The sequence below is a fragment of the Silurus aristotelis genome, assembly GCF_946808225.1.
Source record: "Silurus aristotelis genome assembly, chromosome: 1".
NCBI lineage: Eukaryota > Metazoa > Chordata > Actinopteri > Siluriformes > Siluridae > Silurus > Silurus aristotelis.
In genome coordinates this window covers 7,357,652-7,384,869 of record NC_139574.1, presented here as the reverse complement: position 1 = coordinate 7,384,869, position 27,218 = coordinate 7,357,652, and the positions used below count along the sequence as shown (strand labels likewise).

Below are 27,218 nucleotides of genomic sequence, written 5' to 3'. Positions count from 1 at the left end.
CAACAATTCTGTGTTTTTCTGTCAATATAGGGTGCTATGTGTACATTCATGAGGAAAAGAAATGAACTTAAATGATTTTAGCAAATGGCTGCAAAATAAAAAAGAGTGAAAAATTTAAGGGGGTCTGAATACTTTCCGTACCCACTGTATACTGTGAGATGTTCACTACAAGTTTTTTCCAGATTTTACTACACTTACTAAGCTTATGCTTAAGATTTCCTGTTTCCAGCCTACAAATTGAAGTAGAATGTTTTATTCCTATTCTTTTTGTATTACTATGTCCCTCTTATCTTATAGAATAACAGTAAACGAACTTAGCTCTTTCTCCTTACAGCCTTACATTTACATAAATAAAAAAACATTTATGATGCCAAAGAACAGAAAAAATAAAGACTTCCTAAATTGTTAAAACTGGTTATTCCTTCTTTTAAATAATAGTCAGTGATGCTTTAATATACTGTAAGTAACAAAGTAATAAGATGGAACCTGAGGGTCTTAAATAGTAGCAGAACATGACATTTCTCAGTGTTTGTTTCTTTTAGTTGCTGGTCACATCAACCAAACACAGCAAAATACTTCTGGCCTTTTCTGATTTCAGAAAATCCACCCACCAATCACAGCTGTGTTTGTTATTACAGACATGCTCTCTCTCTCTCTCTCTCTCTCTCTCTCTCTCTCTCTCTCTCTCTCTCTCTCTCTCTCTCTCTCTTTCTCTCTCTCTCTCTCTCTCTCTTTCTCTCTATCTCTCTCTCTCTCTCTCTCTCTCTCTCTCTCTTTTCCTTTTTTCTTTACACTGTTTCAATATATAATACCTCTTTGATTGCTTGAAACCTACTACGGCCTTCTTTTATGCATCACACATATACAACCATTAAACCTTTTTTTCTCCTTCAATTTTAAAGAAGAAGAAGAGAATGTCACTCTAAACCAGTCTAATGAATACAGATTTCGGATTGGCTCCTAATCGTAGAGATTTGTGATCATAGTGCATTTGAGAGATACTGATGATGAACATGGACAGGTAAGGCAAAGGCTATTGCAGCAGAATGCAAATTGGTCACAATTTGTAAGTTTGTAAATGAGCTTAAATATCATTTTTTGAAAATCTCAGCATGGCCTCATTCCACTTCTGAGGGGTTTGGAAAAAGGTATGGAGAGGCAAATGTCTCTCTCTCTCTCTCTCTCTCTCTCTCTCTCTCTCTCTTACTATCCTATGTCTGGTTCTGTTTCAAGTGTGTGTGCGTGTTAGAGAAATTATTATATATAGATATATAATACTTTTTTTTAATTGCTCTCTTTTTTTCCTCTCTGCTTTGGTGCATGTTATCTATTGCTACTCCCTCATTGTTGAATTACATTAGGAGAGGAATCCTCTGCTATCATCCTAAGGATGGATCTTCTCTTCTGATCCGAACCCTCAGGCCAAAGTTATCAAACGCCTTCCCTTTTTGAAGAGCATCAGTGTTTGGCATCCCTCTTAATCTGTTTAATATCACCAATAAAGGATGCTTTATTAAGGTGACATTGGGTTTAGTGTTTAATTAGTCCTGAAAGGCATTTAAAAAAGAGGCTAAGCTCCTGGTATGTTTAGCTTATTTATAGGGAATCTGTAGATACGTCTGTTTTATGGGGTGGGGTAAGACGTTAACCTGGTGTTTGGATGTCTGGAATGATGAGAGCAAAACATTGGAGATGGGTTTGTTTTTTATCACTCTATGTTAAGTTATTTAATCATTTAAAGTGTGAGTATTATATGGTTGCACTAATGACAGCAGTCACGTAGCTACCTGGTAAAATGGTATTGATTATTCTTTGATTGACCAATTGATTTTGTTTTACACTCTAAAAACATGGCAGTCAATATATTGACCACATTAAGTGGCTCAAAGGTGGTAATTCAGATTCCAGTCATTATGCAGCTCAGCTCCTACATGTACATTCTGTATTATTTCTGTATAGTTATAACTATATATATATATATATATATATATATATATATATATATATATATATATATATATATATATATATATATATATGGAGACAATGTGAAGGAGGTGAGATTGAGATTGTTTGGACGTGCAGAGGAGGGACATGGTGTATATCAGTAGAAGAATGCGGAGAAGATTAATGGATGTAATGAGGGAAGACATGCAGGTAGTTGGTTTGAAAAAGGCAGATTTAGAGAACAGGGGGGTATGGAGACCGATGATCCACTGTGGAGACCCCTAATGGGAGCAGCTGAAAGAAGAAGAGGAAGAAGAACACACTCTAGTCATGTTTCAATTCTATCCATCCATTCCTCCTCACCAAGTGTTACTGAAATAAACACCACATCCAAATAAGGATGGGTTCCATTTTAAATCTGTTTCCTCTCAAGCTGTCTTCCTCATATCATCTCAGGCTTGCCACTTCACTTATGTATATAAAATGTTTATTTTTTTATATATATATTTATTTCTGTAAGACAATGTCCATTGGGACCAAGATAAAGCTCTTACTGAATATTCAATTCAGTTCAATTAATTTTTATTTGTATTGCGCTTTTAACAATGAACATTGTCTCAAAGCAGCTTTATACAGATAATGTGGTGATGAAAATTAATATGTTCTTTATGAGTGTAAGTTTGTCCCTGATGAACGAGCCGGTGGCGACTGCGGCAAGGAAAAACTCACCGAGATGGCATAAGGAAGAAACCTTGAGAGGAACCAGACTCAAGAGGGAACTCATCCTCATCTGGGTTGCACCGAATGTCCATTTATTACAGATAAACGATGTTGCCGGGTACAGTGATGGTGATCATTTGCAAACTGTAGTCCTGAGTCAGTGTAGCAGACTGTTGACATTAACAACAGTCCAAATCACTGGAAGCATGTTTAACTCGACCGAGAGAGAGAGAGAGAGAGAGAGAGAGAGAGAGAGAGAGAGAGAGAGAGAGAAGGATATGGATAATTATGTGTCCTTATTGTTGTATGAAAGTTAAGGAAATTGTGCAGTTGGGGACTCCGGCAAGACATAGTAGCATTACTAAAAGGGAGAGCCAGAAGGCAACACAGACATGAGGGATTTCTGGGATAAGAGCCGGAATATAAATTATATATATGATACAAACTATTCCAATCCATCCACATCACATTATCATGACATCAACACAAATAAATAGCATATTTTAGATTATACTGTATATGGATGATGTTTACAGAGACATTTTGCTATCAAGCTTGGCTAATGATTCCTCAAGCAGTGCTAGACAACACAGTGCATGCTCAAGCAAACATCTGTCACTCATCAATTATGTTTTGCGTAACATTTGTTACACATGTATATGTGACATTTTTTCAGGAAAGTATAAAAACGAATGGAAAACATGGTATTCCCTGTTTTTTTTGTTTTTTTATACATATGGATGGTTTGAGATGCCTGCATTTCATCTGTTCATTTTACAGAATGGTTTCAGAACAATCTGTACAGAAAGATTTCATTATAAGTCAATTTAAAATGTGGTATATATTCATAATATATGTGTGTGAATGGTGTCCAGCTTTTCCCTACATCTTAAAATAGCATGACAAAGAATTAAAAATCAAATACAATTATATACATTTAAAGAGTAATATAATTTACAAATATAACTTTTAAATGTATAACTAAAATCCATTTACATTTTTTTTGCATAATAATTTTATTCCTGATGTGTGAGCCAGTAGTGACAGTGGTGAGGAAAAAACTCCATGAGATGGTCTGAGAAAGAAACCTTGAGAGGAACCAGAATGGAGGGAAATATCCATTCATTACAGTTCCATCATTGTTGAGGTTTACAACTGATAATTGATGGATGCTTGATTGCAAAAACTCAAGCAATTGTCAACAGAAAATAGCAATTCAAATTTATCCTCATAGATCTTGAGTTAAACCTCATGGATCTTTAAGCAGTTCATGGGGAACCATCTTCAACAGCAGTGAGTGGTCTTCAATTGATCTAGAGGTAGATCATAATGATGAATCAGGCAGGTCTGGAAAAAAGAAAGAGACCTTGTCCTATGACCTATGCTGTGCACTAATTCCCCAAAAAGGATTAAAGTTTAAAAACTCTGTCCTTCCTAAAGCTATACTATGTAGTATTGACAAAAATATTGGGACACCTCAGCTTTCCAGCCATATGTGGTTCTACTTCAAACTGTTACCACAAAGCTGAAGTCTCACAATTGTATAGGATGTCATTGAATGCTGTAGTATTACATTTTTCCTTCATTTGAACTATAAGACCCAAACCTGTTCCAGCATGACAATGCCACTGTGCACAAAGCCAGCTCCATGAAGATATGGTGTATGTGGGTTGGAGTGAAAGAGTACCTGCTATAGAGCTCTGACCACCTCAAGCCTATTGAACAGTATGAATGTAAACACTTACTGCATCCCAGGCCTCCTCACCTTACCTACATCAGACCTGTCTTTACAAACACCATTGTGAAAGAACGAATCTCACATAAAATCAAACTCCAAAATCCAGTGGAACATCTTTCCTGAAGAGTGGAGGTTAGTGTAAGAGCAAAGAAGGACTAAATGTGGAATGGGATATTCAAAAAGTTTTAAAATCTGATGAGTGTAATGACCTTTTACCTGTAGCAACCTCTCATAAGCTGAGAAAGGTTTCGTTATCGGCTACAAGCGATCAATTGGAAGAATTCTGTATTGATTTGCTGTGAAAGTTCTCTTTAAGGGGATAAGTGGAACCAAATACGGCATCACAAAGCCACTGATTTTTTTCTTTAACTATAGCAAAGCCCTGTATTGTCAGGTTTATATGCTTCTGTATGTATAGTATGTATATGATTAATAGTCTTTCCTATAAAATCTCCACTAGGTTTCTGATTGCATATTTTATACCACTTACTGCTTGTGTAACCTTTAAATAATAAGGATTTTTTTTCCCAGTGTCATCAATTTCAGAGAGTTCCAAGCAAGGCAGTGAAGGGTTCTTATCATTTCTTGCAAATTCCACTTACTGGCTGCCATGAGCCGTGAACGTCCTCTACAATAACCACACACACGCGCACACACACACAGTGAGATACAAAGAGAGCAAGAAAGAAAGACCTTAAAATATATACCCCAGAATACCACCAGAATTGTTGTTTTTTTTTGTTTTGTTTTTTAAATGGAGAGAGCTAAATGGTAAAACATGGCCACCCATTGAACACTGACCTTGTGTCTTGGAAACATCAAATTGTATATTATCAAGCAAGTTTAGCTAGCTAACAGTGAAGTAAAATATAACCTGGCCTCACTGACCTCCAAAAAACACGGCAATGTTTGGTCAAAATCTTATTACACTAATGATAATTATCATTTGAAGGCCTGAAATTGGATATCTACAGTTTATTAGTTACTGTATGGTGTACTGTAATGCTTTATAAAATGTAACATTGTCTAATAGGGATCAAAATACAGCTATTTACAAATATATAACTGTGTAAAAAATTATACTTGAGTAGACATCTATATATCTTACTGCAAAACTTACTCCATTACACAATAAAAGTCACCAATTCCAATATGACTTACAGTCTTAGAGTATCTGATTATAAGAATACATGAGTATTTGACTCATATTAAACGTAGACTTAAAGATGCATTAGTCCTCAACAGCGAGACACATGTTACATGTACATGTTAAGGAGCACACTGCATCAATCAAGATCAACACAACCTGCCAGAATGAAAGAAAGATTAAACAAGTAGGTCTAAAAAAGTAATAAAGCAGTCTTTCAAAAAGATTCCGTCAATTAACTAATAATATTAGAGTATCATGTCCCGAAGTAAAAGAACCATTAGTATTCAATAGACAAATACAATTAAAGTAATTATCGCCTTTTCTGTAGAATAAGCCACAGCAGATAAAGCTGCCGTGCAGAATGTAATTGGTAACGCTCACTGATAATTAAAACATAGTGGAGTGAAAAATACATACAGGTATATTGAATCGTAAATGTAGTTAATTAGAGTGTAAACGTTCTATTCTATTCTTCTATTTTTGTAACTCAGTAAAACGAGCCAAAAATTTACTTAAGTACCATAACGATGTACATTTACTCAAATACTTTACACTACTGTTGTCTATAGATGCAGAATGGGATTTTTGCCCCACTCTAGATTTCAACCCCATTTAAGTCATTGTAAAATATCTGGCTAAGCAGTGCTATTCTATTCCATAAGGCCTGCCTGGCTAACAGCAATGGCTCCTGCTATTCCATAATCCTTATTAGTCATGGCGTATGTGTGTTTATGTGCATGAATGTCCCCACTGGGGTCTAAGCTGCTAATTGCTACACATAATAGCACACAGTTTTTGAACCAGAGCTGTGTGTGGTGTGAATCATGAGGCTATGTGTGTGTGTGTGTGTGTGTGTGTGTGTGTGTGTGTGTGTGTGTGTGTGTGTGTGTGTGTGTGTGTGTGTGTGTGTGTGCATGCAGGTTGGCTGAACATCTGTCCTGCAGCCTGGACAGGATTGAGTCACACCCATTTTGTGAATGCAGGGACAGAGGCCAGACTATTTTTCAGACGGCTGAGTTTTTCCAGGGGTTGCTGCTCACACCAGCCCCCTGCCACACACATATACACAGAGCAATGGGCAGATGGTCCATCTGGGAGTACGATTATATCCAGCTGAATTAATCACTTGGTTTCATTAGTGGAAGTGGCTTAGACAAAGATGTGTCCATAAACACGTTTTCATGTACAATTGCTCCAATATTTAACATAACTACATAATAATGGGATATGCACCGAAGGCTAGATTGTAGCATAATCCTAAGAAACTAAATGATTCATAAAAGTAATGGATGCATTATGGGTTGTGTGTTACAGGACTTTGCAGATGCTGTGTTTCGTTTGGTGATGGAGAAATACAGCGAGCTGATTGGCTGCTCCGCCCTCATGCACACGTGTCACAAAGGCCTGGCGGGCATCATCATGACCAGAGGTAGGCTCAACTTGTATGTATGATAAATATTAGACATATAGAGCTATGAAAGTCTGATCTTAAAGATGCAATGGCTGATACAGAGACAGGAATTTTTCATAAAGAAGCAGGGCTGTCTAATACAAAGGGAAGAAATATTAAATAAAATAATACTGGACTGGTCTGATATGATAAAACAGAGGTAGGACATACAGATGTCTGATGTTGAGGCAAAAATATCCATTTAAAGCCTGCAATGTCTGATACAGAGAAAAAAAACATCTGAGATGCGTTTATATATTGTGAGTAAAGCATATGGAGTTAGGAATATCTGATACAGAGGGACGGATTTCTGAAATAAGACAGAATGTCAGATATGAATAAGGACTCTCTGCTATGGAGGCAGGACTGTCTGATATGGAGGCAGGATTGTCTGGTATAAAAGCAGGACTGTCTGATATGGAGGCAGGATTGTCTGATATAGAGGCAGGACTGTCTGATATAAAAGCAGGTCTGTCTGACATGGAGGATGGACTGTCAGATATAAAGCAAGACTGTCTAATATGGAGGCAGGACTTTCTGATATGGAGGCAGGACTGTCTACTAGAAAACAGGACTGTCTGCTAGAAAGCAGGACTGTCTGATTTGGAGGCAGGACTGTCTGATATGGAGGCAGGACTGTCTGGTATGAAGGCAGGACTGTCTGATATGGAGGCAGGAGTGTCTGGTATGGAAGCGGGACTGTCTGCTAGAAAGCAGGACTGTCTGATATGGAGGCAGGAGTGTCTGGTATGGAAGCGGGACTGTCTGCTAAAACGCAGGACTGTCTGATATGGAGGTTGGACTGTCAAATCTGAAGCTGGACTATCTGATGTGATGCAGGACTGTCAGATCTGGAGGCAAGACTGTCTCATATGAAGCAGGACTGTCTGATATGGAGGTAGGGACCATCAGATATGGAGGCAGGATTGTCTGACATGGAGGCTGGACTGTCAGATATGAACCAATACTGTCTAATATTGAGGCAGGCACTGTCTAATATGGAGGCAGGACTGTCTGGTATGGAAGGATGACTGTCTGCTAAAAAGCAGGACTGTCTTATATGGAGGCTGGGCTGTCTGATATGAAGCAGGACTGTCTAATATGATGCAGGACTGTCAGATATGGAGGCAGGGCTGTCTGATATAAAGCAGGACTGTCTGATATGGAGGCAGGACTGTTTGATATGGATGCAGGACTGTCTGGAATGGAGGCAGGACTGTCAGATATAAAGCAAGACTGTCTCATATGGAGGCAGGGACTGTCTTATATGGATGCAGGACTATCTGTTATGGACACAGGACAGTCTGGTATGAAAGCAGGACTGTCTATGGAGGCAGGACTGTCTGCTAGAAAGCAGGACTGTCTGCTAGTAAGCAGGACTGTCTGATATGGAGTCAGGACTGTCTGCTAGAAAGCAGGACTGTCTGATATGGAGTCAGGACTGTCTGCTAGAAAGCAGGACTGTCTGATATGGAGGCAGGACTGTCTGATATGGAGGCAGGGACTGTCTAATATGAAAGCAGGACTGTCTGATATGGAGGCAGGACTCTCTGTTATGAAAGCAGGACTGTCTGATATGGATGCTGGACTTTCAGATATGAAGCAGGATTGTCTGATATGGTGCAGGACTGTCAGATATTGAGGCAGGACTGTCTTATATAAAGCAGGATTGTCTAAAATGGAGGCAGGACTGTCTGATATGATGCAGGACTGTCAGATATGACGCAGGACTGTCTGATATGAAAACAGGACTATCTGACATGGAGGCAGGACTGTCTCATATGAAGCTTTACTGTCTGATATGGAGGCAGGCATAGTTTGACAAAAGCAGGAAGGTCATGTACAGTATAAGCACTAATGTCTGATATAGAAGAAGACATTTCTAATGTAAAGGCAATGTTGGACATACAGGTAGGAATGTTTGATGAAATAAAGGGAAAACTGTGATCTAGATGCAGAAACGTCTGATGCAGAGGCAAAGAGGCATTAAGGCATCAACTACAGTATGGAAGCTTGCTACACTGATAATGGATTATTTATATCTCAGTCAATATAACATCAATGAGTTGGATTGGATTTTACAATATCACAACCTAAAGGTCCTAAAGGTCTGCCTACAATTTTTTAGAAATTGTCAAATTATTGCCATGGCAGGAGATCAGTAACCAAAGCCAGTGCAAAAATATCATTTTCTGACAGTTGTTTTCTCCAAAAACTGTTTATGTCTATGATCTAAATCCTAACCTGCTTTGGAGCCTGGTCGCTGTACAGGATAATTTATTATAGCGATATAGCCCAATAAAAAGTGTACTGTGAGTATAAGACAGGAAATACACAGTAGGGTCAAACTAAACTCAGAGATAGCAAGCCAAACAATAAACCTGTGTGATGAAAGCTCCAACCTAAAATATAATATATCTATATAATATTAATAAAATATTTTATATTTATTTAATATTAATTAAAAATATTTAATTGCGATTAATCACACAAATGTCATGAGTTAACTCACATTTTTATCTGTTCTAAATTAACCTTAAACTAATACTTTTAAGTTATTAATACTCTAATCAACATGGGCATGGACAAATATGAATGCTTTATGCAAATGTATGTTTATTATTATTGAAACCAAACTCAACATAGAGCATGAAGACATAATATTACTGTAAATGTTTTAAAGTAACTTTTACATTGGGAAAATGTATAATGCAAAGCGAATATTCCCAAAGGAAATAATGTTCCACACTTCCAAAAATATTCATATAAAAAAAATTTGTTTATGGTATTTTAGGTACAAATTATTGTACAAATAACAATGATTAGTAAACAATATAAAGTAAAAATTAAACAAATTAACCTGCACTTTACCTTTGAAAAGAGTCATGACTGGTGTGAGGGAGATGAGCGGGAGGGGAGGAGGAGGAGGAGGAGGAGGAGGAGGGTTATTGTTTGGAAGGAGAATCTCCTTCCATGAGAACACACGTGGTCACAATGCTATAGTAAACAGTATGTTTCGTGCAAATGCTGCCAGCCCATGAGGAAACATTCCAAATGAGGATAAATAAGCGTAAGAATCCGACCTGAGCTTCCATGATTTTTACGCAGTGAGAGAGAAAGAACAATCATCTCAGTTGAACACAAGCTCATAGGTTCACGTGTTGTCGGTGTGATGTTTGATGTTCACAGTGCAAGTTTTTGCTCATAATGCAAGTTACATTTTAATAAACGTTTGCTCCTCCTGCAAAGAATTTGTAAAACACGTTACTCGCAATCCATGGTTCCACTGTATGTACATGATCATGAATAAATGTGTGTTGCATTGAAGGTTTTAATTTTACCTCTTATATATTTATTCATATATAATTATTTATATTTGCAATAAAAAAATAAATATATATATATATATGAGTATGTATAATCTCACAAAAGTAGCAGACCTTCCACTTCTGCAACCTCTAAAGCAATGCTGCAGCACACGTGTCTGTTTTTTGAAGCCAGCTGTTATCACTTAGGGTGTACTTACTTTTGTTGCCAGCTATTTTGACAATAATGACTGTTGTCATTGAAGTTGATTTTTAGTCAAATATAAAAAATGTATCCATTTCATTTCTATAGGATTGTCCCTTGAGAATATATATATATTTTAGGGTTGTCAAAATTAACCGAAACAAAAATCATTGGTTCACAAGTCCGGCAATCTTGGGCCCTTGAGCAAGGCCCTTAATCCTCTATGCTCCGGGGGTCCCTTACGAGGGAAATATCAAGGTCTGTGACGTCGGAGTGACGTGGGGCCACCTTCCCGTGGGGTCACCACCTGCAGGAGGGACCGTAAGGGACGGTGCTGTGAGGATTGGGCAGCAGTCGAAGGCGGGGGCCTGCTTAGACTGCTGCCCCCGCGACCCGAATTACGGATAAGCGGGAGAAAATGAATGAATAATTACTTTAAAACATTTACAAAAATAATTGGTCTTCATGCTTTTTGTTGAGTTTGGTTTGACTAATAATAAATATACATTAAGCATATTTATAATCCATATTTGACTAGAGTATTAAAAGCTTGCAGAGTATAATTTAAGTCACATTTGGAACAGATAAAAAACGTGTGATTAATCAGTTAACTCAAGACAATCATGCAATTAATCATGATTGACAGCCCTAATATATATATATATATATATATATATATATATATATATATATATATATATATATATATATATATATATATATATATATATATATATATACTATTTTACTCTGTGTGAGTGTGTGTGTCTGTGTGTGTGTGTGTGTGTGTGTGTGTGTGTGTCAGAGTAATTGCTAGACTCATGTATTAATAAGGCTGTTATCTTCAAAGATCCAGGCACGGCAAGGCCGGGTGTTTGTAGCAGGCTAGCAGACATACAGAACTTGACAGAAATACTAGGAGCTCTGTTCCTCTCTCTCTCTAAACATCTACTGGACATGCACCAGCAGAATATTAATGTATCTCTATCTTTGAACTGCTGCATTTCCTCAATCTCATTCCCTCAAAAGGCGCCTTAGTGGAGGTTTCACAGCAGCCCGCTGGCCCCTTTATTGAGTTGTTTCATCCAGCAAAGGCGAAAGCATACAGACTTGAATGTGATTCTGAATAATCTCATTTAAGCCTGGCCTGCTGCCGTCGCTTGGAGATTCAGTTTTTTGAACATCAGATGAAGCGATGTTCGAGGGAATGGAGCGTATTCGGTTACACTTGGGACATGCCTGACAATGTTACAAGCGACTCAAAGGTTCAGCTGGACACACTGATACAGAGAGTTATTGCTTCAGTGGGGATGTGATATTAAAAACAACATCTGGTGCCCAGAAACTTTTAATCTATAAAGTTGTTTATGAGTTTATTTTTTTATTTTTATTTTTTGGTGTGTGTGTGTGGGGGGGGGGGGGGGGGGTGGTTGTTTCTTCTCTGTTCTCAGAATGTAATATTTGAAGTAACAGAATTGACTTTTACAATGAAACTGGGTTCATGTAATATTATAGGGAATTTTTTTAATCAGAATTCCTTATTTACACATTAGAAGTCTCTAGTTAACATAATTCAAAAATTTGTTCCATGAAATTGGATTAATTTATTCCCAACAGTTCATTCTCTTTATTTACAAGTGTTTCTCTTGGCTGCACTGCTTCCAGTACGTGTATGTGAATGTTAGATTTTGTTGTCCAATCAGATTTCTGCCTCTATGTGCTGCCATGTGAATCTAATCTGTCCAGGGCCTTCAAAGTCAGTACCGCTGGCCTTTTTACCTTAGTCTCCTTAAGAAATAGCTCTGTTTCTTTAACAAATAATTTTGTCCTCTGATTGGTTGGTCAGAAAGAAACTGTTACAGCCAAGTTTAACTGGCAAAACACGCCTGTAGTGCTCTGCACACATTAATACATCTGAGTTAGACTTTTTAATGCTTACGGTGTAGAGATGATACAAATGGCATAAAATGAACAAAGAAAATGATGATATATACAGTATAACAATAATGAAAGAAAATGATGATAAAATACTACTTAAATATTTTTATAACATCATTTCACAGTACTGTACATATAGCCTACTCTACTTACGACCAAATCGTGTTACGACCGGTCTGTCGGAAACAATCGTGGTCGTAAGTCGACGACTACCTGTATACTTTCTCAAGATGGCACTTGATTTCAGGCCTTACTAATAATTGTTTTAGGAGTTCATCAAGGCATTTAAGATGCTTCTGGCTCTTCCTTACAGTACATGCTTCTCCTGTTCACACATACTATACAAAAAGCCTTTTTGCTGCATCCATGTTATGTAATAAAGTAAAAGCGGATGCAAAAAGAACATTTATTTAAAGTGCACAAATTATATAGAAATATTAAACCGTACAAAACAAAAAATGCTACCAAAATGCATAAATGAGGATGACCATGAACAAGACAACAATGAAATACATACGAAAAAAAGAGTGAGATGAACTATGGGTTCTAATGATCATATGCTAATGCAATGATCATAAATTTGCACAAACATGTTGTAACACTATTCCTGACATTTTACTATTTTGAAGTAAATGTTCTTGTTCCATTGGCAAATTGGCAAATCTTTTGTTCATTCTTAAAATAAATGTGTAATATAAGCAATAAAATGAAGAATTTGTAGAGAACAAGAAAATTAAATTCTTAAAAATTTATAATTATGTCTATAAATAGGTTTACTAGTCTTAAATGTGGTTTTATTCAATATATTTTAACTTGGTAGGATATAATTTTTTTTTGCAGTGAGAGCTTTGTAGAGCAAAGCTTTAATACTTTATTTATAACAAACTTATCAAACAACCCACTACATGTTGACCATTTTCCTAGAACACAACTATGCTATAGATACGTAATGGTTTTTATCGTTGCTTAATAGCTGATGTGTTGTAATGGTAGGTGTGGTGAAAAACATTCGAAGTTCTGGAATATTTTTAGTAAGGCTGTCTAGAATTAAACAAAAATAATTTTAGAGTCAGTGTTTGAACTTTTATAAGCAAATCAGCTTGTCTGTTTTCCCCCCCACATTTTGGAGAACTTAGTTTTTTATCTAGAGTTAAAAACATCAGGTATTTAAGCCAACTTCAGAGCTCTATTTAAAGTTAATAGAGGCCTCATGAACTGATACAGAGCTCAATATTTAAATTTTTTTATCGAAAAGTATGAGAGACTATTTATTTAAATGAAATTAATTTTAATAGATTTTGGCGGGAATCTTTTCTATTTTTAAACTATATATATAATTTATATATAATATAATCTAAATATATTTACTATATATATTTATTTTGTATATTTACTATATACATTTGATGATTCAGAAATAGATTTAAAGCATGCCACCAAGTCTTTTATTTCTTAGAATAGAATAGAATAGAATAGAATAGAATAGAATAGAATAGAATAGCCCTTATTTGTCACAAATACATTATAGCACAGTAAAATTCTTTTGTTCGCATATCTCAGCTTGTTTGCAAGCTGGGGTCAGAGCTCAGGGTCAGCCATGATACTGCACCCCTGGAGCATAAAGGGTTAAGGACCTTGCTCAAGGGCCCAAGGGTGGCAGCTTGGCCACTGATTTTACATATACAAATATTTTAAGAGCTCAGCTATATGTATTGTACAGTACAGAAAACCAAATGTACTGTACGTTTTCCTCTACTTTATATCACAATCTGTGCAATCTGTAAACAGTTTAAATATAAAGCAAAATACATATATTTCTTTTTTACTTTTGCTCATCTATGAGTTGTTTGGACTTGTTAACTATGTAAACTAAATGCTTTTTTCCATAATACTTCTTGTGCTATTTTAAGCTATTGCTTTTCACAATGTTCATCCACAAGATTAAGACCCCATTTCATTTTTATACATTCAGTAATGTAACCGTGGCTTATGGAGGACCAATTCATGAGTGTTTTTTGGTTCAATGAGATGAAAAGCATTTCATATCACCTTCATTTATCTCATAAGGTTTTTCTTAATTCTTTTTTGAGAAAACAGTAGACATTGTCAAACCTGGAAATTGAAATTGAAATTAAAAAATTCACATTTTTTCAGCATGTTTAGGAAGATATGTTTTAGTCTAGAGCAAGCCATACATTTTCCATATGATTTCTTTGTCTCTAGGGTTGAGACAACAACTCGTTCAGAACCTGTGCATAATGGGGCTAATTATGTTCAACCAGCATGTCAGATTTGTCTTGGTGGATCCATTGTAGCAAGAATAGATTGCAGAAATGCAATTTTAAAGTCGTTTTTATGTCTCTGGTGGATTAAAACTCCACTACTCAATAGAATAGGAGCTTACAGCAATAGCATTGAAGATCAGAGTTTTGGAAATGTATTTTTATATGAGGGTAAGTCATACAAAGGCCTTTAAAGTGCAGCTGAAATTTGATTTCCTTTATTATGTTATTTTGTTGGGGGTTTTTTGTGGAAGAATCTGGACAAGTGTTAAGTAAAGTAGCACTTGCATTGGGGATTGTGCTGGAAAAAAAAAAGAAAATACACTGTGAAAAGTGTATTGTGAAAAAAATTCATTTCAGTTGTTTAAAAAAAATAAAAAAAATAGACACCCTTTTAAAAATGTCTTATGTTTTAATTGTCTTTTGTTGATTGATTATGTCTAGTGGATAAGGTTTAAGAGAACATTGTTTGCGACTTGTAGGTTAAATTTAGGTTTTTACTGAATTAATAGGTTCCATTAGGACATCATTAAACATGCTGATTCAAAGAAGTTTCCACTCTGGTTTCTTTAGTTTGATAATATCAATTTATATAAAAAACTATATATAGATAGATAGATAGATAGATAGATAGATAGATAGATAGATAGATAGATAGATAGATAGATAGATAGATAGATAGATAGATAGATAGATAGATAGATAGATACGCTATGTAATTAAATACATTTAAAAGTGATAGTATATTAAAAAAATTGACAATATTGAAATCAGATAGTAACTAACCCTAACCCTAGATAGTAAATTTGTCAGGGAGCACCCTGCGTCTTCACCCGCACCAGCCCTGCCCGCACGGAGCTGCTCGCCTGATTACTAACACGGTGCACCTGATCTCCATCAACCACACACATATAAGCAGCCTATGTTCACTTCCACTCTGTCCGTTATTGTGTTCTCCACGTTCCACGCTGTCTGCACCACGAATCCCTGCTGCTGCCAGCTTGCCCCAACACGGACCTGTGGATACTACATACAAACTGCCGTTTGCTTTCACAGGATTTTACTGCTTTACTGCCAGTGTGTGTATCTCCTGCCTATTTTTTGTTATTAAAGACTTTGTGTGCGTATACTTCGGCTTCCGCCTCATTCTCCGCATCACAGATTAATGGACCGAAGAAAGAATAAGGAGCGGCTTACCTCGAGATGGATCCCCGGACCCAGCGCCCCTTCGGACTTGGTTCGGGGCCTCGTCGCCGCGCTCCGAGCTGCTTTCCCTTCCGCCGCAGCTCGCCCAAGCCTCCCCGCTGCCACCGGCAGTCCCATGGAACTCCCAGCGACATTCTCCGGTGAACCTTCCGAATGCCGCGGCTTCCTGATGCAGGTAAATCTCTATATCGAGATGCAGCCGCAGCGATTTCCCACCGATTTCCGATCTCGCTCCTGTCTGGGAAAGCGCTAGCGTGGGCGCAATCGCTGTGGGAGGCCGCTGTGGGAGGTTACCTTTCCTGGAAGTGTTTAGCGCCGCCTCTGGGGTCCTTACAACGGCCGATTAGCTGCTCAGCTTGCGTCAGGGTGAAGACACCATTACGGATTACAGCCTCCGTTTCCGCACTCTGGCGGCATCTAGTGGCTGGAACGAGTCGGCGCTTCTCGGTGTATATCGGCAAGGGTTGGCTCCAGAGATCAGGCAAGCAATGGCCGTCTATGATGACAAGGTGGGGCTGGAGGAATTTATCCAGAAATCCATTGGCCTCTCTCAGCGTCTGGCGGCGTGCCATTCGACACCCCTTCAACCTGCACCTCTGCTTTCAGTGACGCCACCTGTAGCGCAGGCGGCCTCCGGCTCTGAGCCGATGCAGTTGGGCTCCCCAGAGACTGTCTCGGAGGGAGCGAAATAGCCGCCTGGCCGCTGGTAAATGCCTGTACTGTGGGAGACTGGGTCATTCCATCTCCAGGTCGCCCACACGCCCTGCGTGCACCGCGGTGAGTACAGTCAAGTTTCCTTCGGATATTTCTCCTCTGTCCAAACTCACGGTGACGCTACTAACTCCTGCTCTCTCCATTTCGGTTCGGGCGCTGGTCGACCCTGGCTCTGCAGGAAACTTCATCTCTCAGGCCTGCCTCGACCGCCTGCAGCTCCCCCGAGAGAGGGGCTCCCAGGATTTAGCCATCCAGACCATCCAGGGACGTCCACTGGGCAGGGGCTGGGTGAAGTACTGCGCACCGGTCGTGACACTACAAGTCGGGTTGTTCCACCAGGAGGAGGTCCGGTTCATGGTGCTCGAGGACTCCACGGTCAGTGTGATCTTGGGTAGACCCTGGCTACAGCAATATGCCCCAAGGTGCTCCTGGGACCTGTGTGATATCCTGGAGTGGAGTCCCCACTGCCTAAAACACTGCCTCTCCTGGCTTCCATCCAGGATCCCCAGAGCCACGGTGGGCGCCACCCGGGTGGAGGAGGCGACGACCGCTACCTAGGTGGAGATCCCAGAGGAATATCAGGCATTCAAAGATGTGTTCTGTGCTAAAGCGGCCACTCGTCTTTCCCCACACCGACCGTGGGATTGCTGCATTGATCTGCTCCCCGGGGCGACGCTGCCCAAGGGCCGCGTCTATTCCCTGTCTGCCCCTGAACATCGAGCAATGGAGGAGTATGTCCAGCAGGCCCTCCGCCAGGGGTTTATCGCCCCGTCTACCTCCCCAGCAGCGTCTAGTTTTTTCTTTGTGGGGAAGAAGGACGGAGGCCTCCGTCCATGCATCGATTACCGGCAGTTGAACTCCCAGATCACTCCTCTCCCTTACCCCCTCCCGCTCGTTCCAGCGGCCCTCGAGGACCTAAGGGAGGCTCGGGTGTTTACTAAACTCGATCTCCGGAGTGCCTACAATCTGGTGCGTATCAGGAAGGGGGACGAGTGGAAGACCGCTTTCATCACCCCATCTGGGCACTACGAGTACCGGGTCATGCCATACAGCCTCTCCATTTCTCCGGCCGTCTTTCAGGGGTTCATGAACGAGGTGCTCCGGCCTTACCTCCAGAGGTTCGTGATGGTGTACATCGATGACATCCTCATCTACTCGCAGAATCTGGAGGAGCACCACAACCATGTGCGACAGGTCCTAGGAGCACTCCGGTTGCACCATCTCTACTTGAACCTTTCTAAGTGCGAGTTCCACCGCCCGCAGACTTGTTTCCTGGGGTACGTGATCAGCGCTCGTGGAATACAAATGGATGAGGGGAAAGTAAAGGCAGTGCGGGACTGGCCGGTCCCAGAGACCATCAAGGAGCTCCAACGCTTTCTGGGCTTCGCCAACTTCTACCGCCGGTTCATCCAGGGCTACAGCCGAATCGCCGCTCCCCTCACCTCACTCCTCAGGGGCAAGCAGAACTACGACATCGGCAACCGGGAGCTTCTGGTGATAAAGCTCGCCCTGGAGGAATGGAGACACTGGTTGGAGGGTGCCAAACACCCATTCACCCTGATTACTGACCACAAGAATCTCCAATACCTGCGAGAGGCTCGGAGACTAAACCCTAGGCAGGCTCGATGGGCTCTTTTCTTTACCAGGTTCCGTTTTAAGGTCACCTACCAAGCTGGGTCACAGAATGGGAAAGCTGATGCTCTCTCCCGCGTGTTTGGGCCGGAGGAACCCTGCGATCCAGACCCCATCCTTCCACCCTCACTCATCGTGGGGCGCATCGTATGGGAGATCGACGAGGGAATCCGCACGGCCTCACGCCAGGAGCCTGCCCCTGAAGGCTGTCCGGAGGGACGGGTGTTCGTCCCCACCACCTGTCGGCGGGGTCTCATCCAGTCCCTCCACGAGGGGCTGGGTACAGGCCACCCAGGCAAGAAACGCACGATGCAGCTCATCCAAGCGCGTTACTGGTGGCCCGGTATGACAAGGGACATCAACCGCTTCGTCCAGGAATGTACCACCTGCGCCATGGCAAAGGTCCCACGTCACCTTCCCGTGGGCAAGCTCGTGCCGCTCCCGATCCCTCAGCGCCCCTGGTCCCACTTGGGCATCGACTTTGTGACCGACCTATGCATGCATCCTAGTGGTGGTGGATTGCTTCTTCAAGGGCTGCCGCTTCATCCCCCTGAAGGGCCTACCCACGGCCCTTGAAACAGCCGAGGCCTTGTTCCACCATGTTTTCCGTACCTACGGCCTTCCGGAGGAGATCGTCTCGGACAGAGGGCCTCAATTCACTTCCCGGGTCTGTCGGTCAACCTCTCCTCTGGTTACCATCCCCAGTCCAACGGTCAAGCGGAGCAGAAGATCCAGGAGCTGAGCCAGTATCTAAGGGTCTACTGCAGCCAGGACCAGGGGAATTGGTGTCGTCTCCTACCATGGGCCGAATATGCACAGAACTCGCTCCGTCAGGACACCAGGGGCCTCACCCCCTTTCAGTGTACGCTGGGTTTCCAACCGCCCTTATTCCCCTGCTCCGACGAGCCCAGCAATGTGACCGCAGTGCACGCCTGGTTCCGGGAGAGCAACCGGGTCTGGGAGTCGGCTCACACCCAACTACGTCGGGCGGTTCGAAACACTCGTAGACACGCCGATGCTCGCCGTCTGGAGGCGACGCGGTTCCGTCCCGGGGACCGGGTCTGGCTGTCAACGAGGGACCTGTAGCTGAAACTCCCATGCTGTAAGTTGAGCCCCCGGTCCATTGGGCCCTTTAGGGTCGTCAGGTGGATAAACGACGTGTCCTACCGGTTGGAGTTGCCACCAAGGTATCGTATCCACCCGACCTTTCATGTGTCCCAGTTGAAGCCTTATGTCTCGTCTGTCTCTCGCCCTCCAGGTGACCCCGCGGCGCCCATCCAGCTGGAGGTTGTGGATCAGCCAGGGGTCTACGCGGTCCGGGAGGTGTTGGATTCCCGGCGGCGCGGGGGTCACCTGGAGTACCTGGTGGACTGGGAGGGATATGGTCCGGAGGAGCGGTCTTGGGTGGCCAGACAGGACGTGCTGGACCCGGCACTGCTGGAGGAGTTCCACGCCGCTCACCCATGTCGCCCGGCACCCAGGGCTAGGGGCCGGCCTCATCGCAGAGTCAGGGCGTCCGGTGACGCCCCTGGGGGAGGGGGTGGTGTCAGGGAGCACCCTGCATCTTCACCCGCACCAGCCCTGCCCGCACGGAGCTGCTCGCCTGATTACTAACACGGTGCACCTGATCTCCATCAACCACACACATATAAGCAGCCTATGTTCACTTACACTCTGTCCGTTATTGTGTTCTCCACGTTTCACACTGTCTGCACCACTAATCCCTGCTGCTGCCAGCTTGCCCCAACACGGACCTGTGGATACTACATACAAACTGCTGTTTGCTTTCACAGGATTATACTGCTTCACTGCCAGTGTGTGTATCTCCTGCCTATTTTTTGTAATTTAAAGACTTTGTGTGCGTATACTTCGGCTTCCGCCTCATTCTCCGCATCACAAAAGATAGACAAAAATATAACAAAAGGTTTTCATTTCTCTTCATCATAGATTTTAATGTATGCATCAGTAGGTCAGCTGATGCTGTTTCAAGCATCTTGGAGAGCGTACTGCATTTAACCTTGAAGATCTACAGTCTAAATCAGTGGTCCCCAACCTTTTTTGCGTCACGGACCAGTTTAATGTCGGACAATATTTTCACGGACCGGCCTTTAAGGTGTGCCGGATAAATACAACAAAATAAAATGATAGGACCGGCATAAAAACTGGTATTTTCTACATAAAATAATAAACGTGAATCCACTGTGTTGTTTTTAGTTCCTTTTGCTCGCTTGGGGGGGGGGGTGAATTTAGTGGTAATGTATTATGTGTTAGCAGCCGGAGCCCCTTTAAGAAGGTAGTGGATGGAGGTAAGACATGTGACCGAGGCTTCATGACATGCATCAAGAGTGAGTCATAGACAGATGCGGAGAGAATCCGGTAATTTTCCAAAATAAAACATCGTTCAGAAAAAACGGAAATAATGTAAGTTATGTATTCTTTCTGTGTGGCCCGGTACCAAATGCCTTGGGTGCTGCTACACCGCTCATTATTATAAAATGTGTTGTAATTTGTTCGCCAAAAATGTTTAAATGCCGTTATTTTGTACAATATAGTGAACATGTAGTACATTATATTTGCAAAACATCAAACCTCAGATCATTACTAATATTTTTTGTTACATACAGATAAAAAAACTGCTTTGCATTTGTTTGATTCATAGATAAAGAAAGAATGATAGCTTTCCAATCATTTTTGTTCAAAATATTTTGCAAAACGAACAAAATCTAATTATATCAAAGCATTAAGCCAGAATAGGAAATAGAATTGAAACATGACTAGAGTGTGTTCTTCTTCCTCTTCTTCTTTCTTCCATTAGGGGTCGCCACAGTGGATCATCAGTCTCCATACTCCACTGTCCTCTACATCTGCCCTTTTTCAAACCAACTACCTGCATGTCTTCCCTCACCACATTCATTAACCTCTGTCTTGGTCTTCCTCTTTTCCTCCTTCCTGGTGGCTCCATCCTCAGCATTCTTCTACTGATATACCACATGTCCCTCCGCTGAACATGTCCAAACCACCTCAATGTCGCCTCCCTCACCTTGTCTCCAAAACATCCTACATGCGCTGTACTTCTAATAAACTAGTTTCTAATCTTGTCCATCCTTGTTACTCCCAATGAAAATCTCAACATCTTCAACTCTGCTAAAGCAAGAAACCAAATGAACACAATTCAACAAGTCCTCTTTCACTGCAGCCACACTGCACTACCTACATACAAATCCTCAAGCAGAAGCATCAATATTCAAGGACGGACATTCTACAATGGCTAATAATGGCTTATTGTTAAAGTAACAGCCTTTAAGCAACATGTACATAAGCTACAGGCACCCACACTGTTGATTCTGAAGGCCTCAATGCAGATTTCTTTTACCCTGGAAACACCTGCTTGATTCACCTGTATGAATGGATAGAGACTCTTATATAAACATACTACTACTAAAAGCAGTGCAACTGAAAGAAAAGCTACGGAATAAAGAGAATAGTTTATCATATCATAAATCATTAATATCATCAAAACATTAACATGCAAGTCAGTTATTCTGATCATGTTTAAGCCAGAAGAGAAGGCATTGTAGGCCCTTAAGGGCCCACCACAGGTAATAACTCTATAACCTTTCTTCCACCTCGCACTCAGTGTAACTGGCAAAGACTCTGGGCTGACTATGAACCTGACCAGAATAAAGCACTTACTAAAAATAAATGAAACAATAAATAAGAAATGCCACTCTACACAAATGCTACACACATAATAATAACTACATGTTCCTAATTTCTATAAATGGAGAAATTAATTAGTAAATTAGTGACTGCTCTCGGATAAACAGGGTTTATGAGTTTGTTTACCTGAAAACACAAACCAAGTTCACACTCATTTAAAATTTTCAATTACGGTGTGACTTTTTGATCTTCCAACTTACACACACATCTGTCTTTGTGAGGACTTTTTATTGACATAATGCAAATAACTAATGTACCATGCCTATTTTTAACTTTAATCTTTTCCTTTGTCAGCTTTAAAGAATTAAATAATTAAATTTTTATTGCCAGAAATCGATCACTTATAAGTCAACCTGCGGCAACAATGGTAAAGGAAAACTCCCTATGATGGTATGAGGAAGAAATCTTGAGGGGTGCAGACTCAAAAAAAAAAAAAAAAAAAAAAACGCATCCTCATTTGGGTGACATTCAATTCATTATAGTTCTAATCAATAAAAGACCTGAAAAAAAGACCAAAAAACTGTTTTTGGCAACTGTACCCCTAAGACTGTGTAGTAATCTGTTGAAATTAGATAGTCCAAATCCATCTTCCTGGATCTTGTGTTTAATCCTCAACAGTAACCTTGGGGATCTTTAGGCTGTTCTTGTAAAGCCATTATCAGCAGCAGTGAGTGGCTCCCAATTGAAGAGAACTCCAGGAGTATGGCATTAGGATGGATCAGGCAGTCCTGAAAAGCAGTAGAAGGCATGAAGTGTACCTAAAAATCATACTTCAGTAAAAGTATAGATACCTTACTGCATAACCTACTCCATTACAAGTTAAATTCCAATATGACTTGAGTAAAAGTCTCTGATTTGAACAGTACTTGCATATTTGACCGTAGGCTCAAAGATGCACTAGTCCTCATCATCGAAACATATAAGTGAAAAGCCATTTGTGAGGTTTTATTTCCTTAAATACAAATTAGATTGTACACCTAAACGCTGCATTAATCATCAACACAACTTGCTCTTGAACACGCCAGAATGAAACAAAGAACAAAACAAAAAAGACAATGTAATGAAGCAATCTCTCAAAAAATTTTATTACAGTATCATATCCCAAAGTAGAAAAACCATTAGTATTCAATGGACAAATACAATCAAAGTAAATAATAAAAAAAAAAGTAGAAGCAAAAATTCAGAGCTGACTGTGATTTGATGCACTTCTCAGTTTTAGAAAGGGGTAATATTTTTATTCGACTTCAAATGCTGCTTCTCAAAGTTTCTGGAATTTATTCAAGCTGGAAATTAGGCCAGCGGTGCTAAAAAGCCACCCGCAGGCAGCCGTTTCGGGTAGGGGATTGTTCAGCTTTAGTGACATCTTCAACAGAGATGCAAAATGTAATTGGTACCGGTCATTGTTAATATAGTGGAGTAAAAATTGCATCTATTGAATCATAAATGTGTCGAGTAGTGAGTAACAGTTGATATTTTTTATGTCAAACTATAAAATAGCCAAAAAATTATTGTAACAAACTGTAAAGTACAGTACGAAAGTACATTTACTCAAATACACCACTTAGGATCACTGTTATCTAATATCACATGTGTTCTAGGTAAATAAGGCCAGAGTACGGAGTTCCACGTTTTCCTAAAAAGCTATATAATGATTTCAGTTCTAAAAGAGAAAAAGCCTGCAGGCTTGTACACATTATAAAGGAACCTTTACACTGATTTCATGCTGACACAGAAGGAAAATTTGCACGCAAGTCTTTTCTCCCAGCAGCACAGCGATCTAAACAACAGCGAGAGGCAGAAGGCGAGCGACGCAGGCCGTTTAGCTCGTTTTTTTCATTTCCAGTTGTATTTCTGTTCATAAACAAAGAAACGCAGTTTTTCTTGAATACAGTTTGGCAAAGACATGCAAATTGTGTCCTGTGCGTTTTATCTTTAGCCAGATTCGGGTTTCTGGAACCAGTTCTGGAGGCTTAGAATAACAGCAGTTTGTATGACGGATATTATAGCTTCAAAACGCATAGCTATGTCTGTGTATGTACATGTGCGAAAAAGAAAGAACCAACATAATTCATCGCATTGGTTTCCTGTCACTTTGGACTTTTTTTCCACCCGCGAATACTTAGTCACCCTCCTAGATTTGTCTTCACCGGATATTTAATTCATTTATTGATTTATGTTCAAGTCGAGTCTCTTGTGGATCACATTGCCGTTTTTCTTTACAGAATGGAGTCAAAGTGCATAAGCCTGCACAGTGTAGTTTATAAATAGTTAGTGAATAAATAGTACATGATTCCTGCTTTAACCTGTGTCAATGAAGAGTTGTAATCTGTGCTGTATAGACAACAGTATTATGTGTTTATTTCCCAAACTGTTCTAAATGGTGTCTTTGGATGCAGTGGCCTGAAATTTTCCCTCACTTCAACTAGGAGACCTAAACATGTTCCAGCATGACAATGCCTCTCCATGAAGATATACTTTGCATGGGTTGTATTTGAAGGTCTCCTGCTCAACCCTAATGAACACCTTTGGGATAAATAGGAATGCTGACTGCACCCCAGGCCTCTTCACCTCCCCTATATCAGTAGATGACTTTACTAACACAAATGAGCACAAATGTCCACAAGCACACCCCAAAATTTAGTGAAACATCTTCCCTGAAGAGCGGAAGGAATTATAAGCTGTCAAAGCTTAAAATAGTATAATATATCAAAGCTATGGTCACTATTAAATGCTAATTATAATGATGTGTGACATTTTATTATATATTCTTGTTTGTAAAGTTCCAATCATATACGTTCCCTTTCAGGAACTCGAACTGTGTCGACAACCCTTTTTGGAATGCTTCCATGTTTCCGTGCTCTGAATCACACGTTTAATCTTTCCAACGTAAAAGCGCGACATTTATGGTGGGTTTCTGTTTGTTTAGGAAGCGCTCTGTGTGTGTATTTTCTGTGGTTTCTTTCCCTGTGCAGAGAGCACTGCACTCCACCTATCTTCCTCTGAGGGGGAGGAGGGTATGGACTCCAGCGATCCAGGAGAGGATACGCCCCCACAGCCAGTTCAGTTTGAGGAGCTGTTGGAGGTAGTGACTCAGGCTGTAGCCGAGCTGGATATCACCTGGCCAGCCAGTATGCAGAAACAACATGCCATAAGCAAGCTGGATAAACGTTTCCTGCAACCGACGTCACTGCCTTCATGCCGGGGTCTGCCGTTTTTCAAACTCCTGCTCACTGTTGTGGGGCGATGCCCCAGGTTCAAGAGACATTGTACCTGCATCATGCTGCATCGTAAACCCCAGTACTGCACACCAAGCCTCTGAGGACTACTTTGGCTTTGGTGGGCAAGGCTTATACAGCGGCAGGTCAGGCCGCCGGCTGCCTGCACACCATGTCTGTGATGAGATTAAAGAACTGTGTCGTGCAACAGACCTGGCTCTCAGGGCCAAGAAAGAGACCGCTGGGGCCATTGGCCGGTCTATGTCTTGCCCTGGTCTCTACGCAGAGACACTTCTGGCTCACAAATTTGACAGGGATAGAGTCATTCTGCTGGACGCCCCTGAGGTACCAAATGGCCTGTTCGGCGATGCCGTGAATACAGTCAGAGAAATTTCAGAAGGCCAAGAAACAGTCATGGGGTTGCTGGGCAGGAGCAGCTAAAACCCCAACACTATGTGCATCATGAAATTTGGAGATGGAGTGTTGCCACTCACGCTCACTCTGAAACTAGGGACCCTGTGTGGCACGCCAATCTGAGGCTCAAGACCGATCTGAGGACTGTCATCTTTAATAGAAGTGCTTCGGCCAAAAGCCATGAGTTTTTTTGGGGGCGGGTGGGGGCTGTTTGACGTGCACCTCAGCATAAGGTGCCCGCCCCTTTACGGTGCCCTCAGGGGATCAGCTTGTTAACCAGGCCACTTCAGGGCACAACCATCTCTAGCGTGTACCCCCCCCCCAGCCTCCGCCCAAGTATTTAGCAAATGGGAGGGTTTGTCGCCTCTAAGGAGGCCCCTAGAGCTCCACCAGGGCAAAGCCCTGTCTCTGGACACACCAGAGGTCAGTCTCATCTGCCCCAGTTCAATGGGGTGTGTCCCACTTTGGTGGGCCCCGAGCAGGCTCTGGGTATGGAACAAGAAGTAGAAACTCTCTTGAGCAAGCAGGCCATCAGGGTGGTCCCTTCCTTCGACAGAGAGTCTGGGTTCTACAGCCGGTACATCACAGTTTCCTAAAAGAATGGGGGGGGGCTGCATTTCATTTTAGATCTACAGATGGGGCTATTAAGAATGCACGTCACGAACATTACTGTAGGGTTTATATTGTGATTTTTTTTATGTTAATCTGGTGAACACTACTAAGAAAATAAAACATTTTTGACAGGTAATTTATACCTAGGTTAAGTTTATCACTTAGATGGCTGCCTCTGTGTTTTGGTGCACTTTTGATAGATACTGACCACTGACCACCACAAAAGCTGCAGTTTTGGAGATGCTCTGACCCATTTGTTTAGCCACAGTTTATATTATTGTACCATACTATTTGTTTAAAGATTGTCCTCTATGGTTGTTGCTGTCTCTTACTGTCCTTGTCTTTATGAGTGAGTTATGTTGACTTTATACTTTATATTGTTTTGACTTTTGCATCAGTAAAATAAATATTATCTGCATCTACATGTTCTTTAATTTTCATTACACGACTGATCCAGAAATAAACAGTGTGGTACTGATTGTCCCTAAACCTGAATAAGGTGCAGAAGGATATTAGTGCTGGGAAAATGCAGTGATTAATGGGTCCTGTATATCCTGACCATAAGATATAAACACACTTAAATTGATCCTAACTGTCTTGTTACTTTGTGGTGATACTTGGTGGTGGTTGAGTTCTTTATAGGATCCTTGCTAATTAAGAAACCCTAACACAGAAAAGGGCTTTGCTTCTTTTTCTGATAAGAAAATAATGTTTTACAGACAACCTGAGAGTGTTATTCTGACCTTAAATGCAGCCTGAAATCAAATCAAACCTTAAAAAAAAATTTTTTTTAGTGCTCTTTGGGTTCTACCGAATGCACTGCCCTTTCTTTGTCTGATTGCGATGTCCGGGCTTATGGCACATTTAGCATTGTTGAGTCTGCACAGTGTTTCCAATATTCAGCCTGTCTGATTTATGAACTTGATGTAACCTGGTTAGTTTTGTCCTTATTGATGCTGTATTTTTTGAA

The 27,218-nt window shown here is 41.0% G+C and overlaps 1 protein-coding gene across 1 annotated transcript in view; it reads left to right on the top strand.

The window, feature by feature from the left end:
* The window catches only part of adarb2 (adenosine deaminase RNA specific B2 (inactive)), a 246,600-nt gene that overhangs the window by 190,523 nt on the left and 28,859 nt on the right, over positions 1 to 27,218 (top strand). Inside the window, exon 4 of the mRNA XM_083546030.1 lies at positions 6,870 to 6,984. Within this exon, the coding sequence (XP_083402156.1) occupies positions 6,870 to 6,984 (115 nt within the window). The remainder of the gene's footprint in view (positions 1 to 6,869; positions 6,985 to 27,218) is intronic.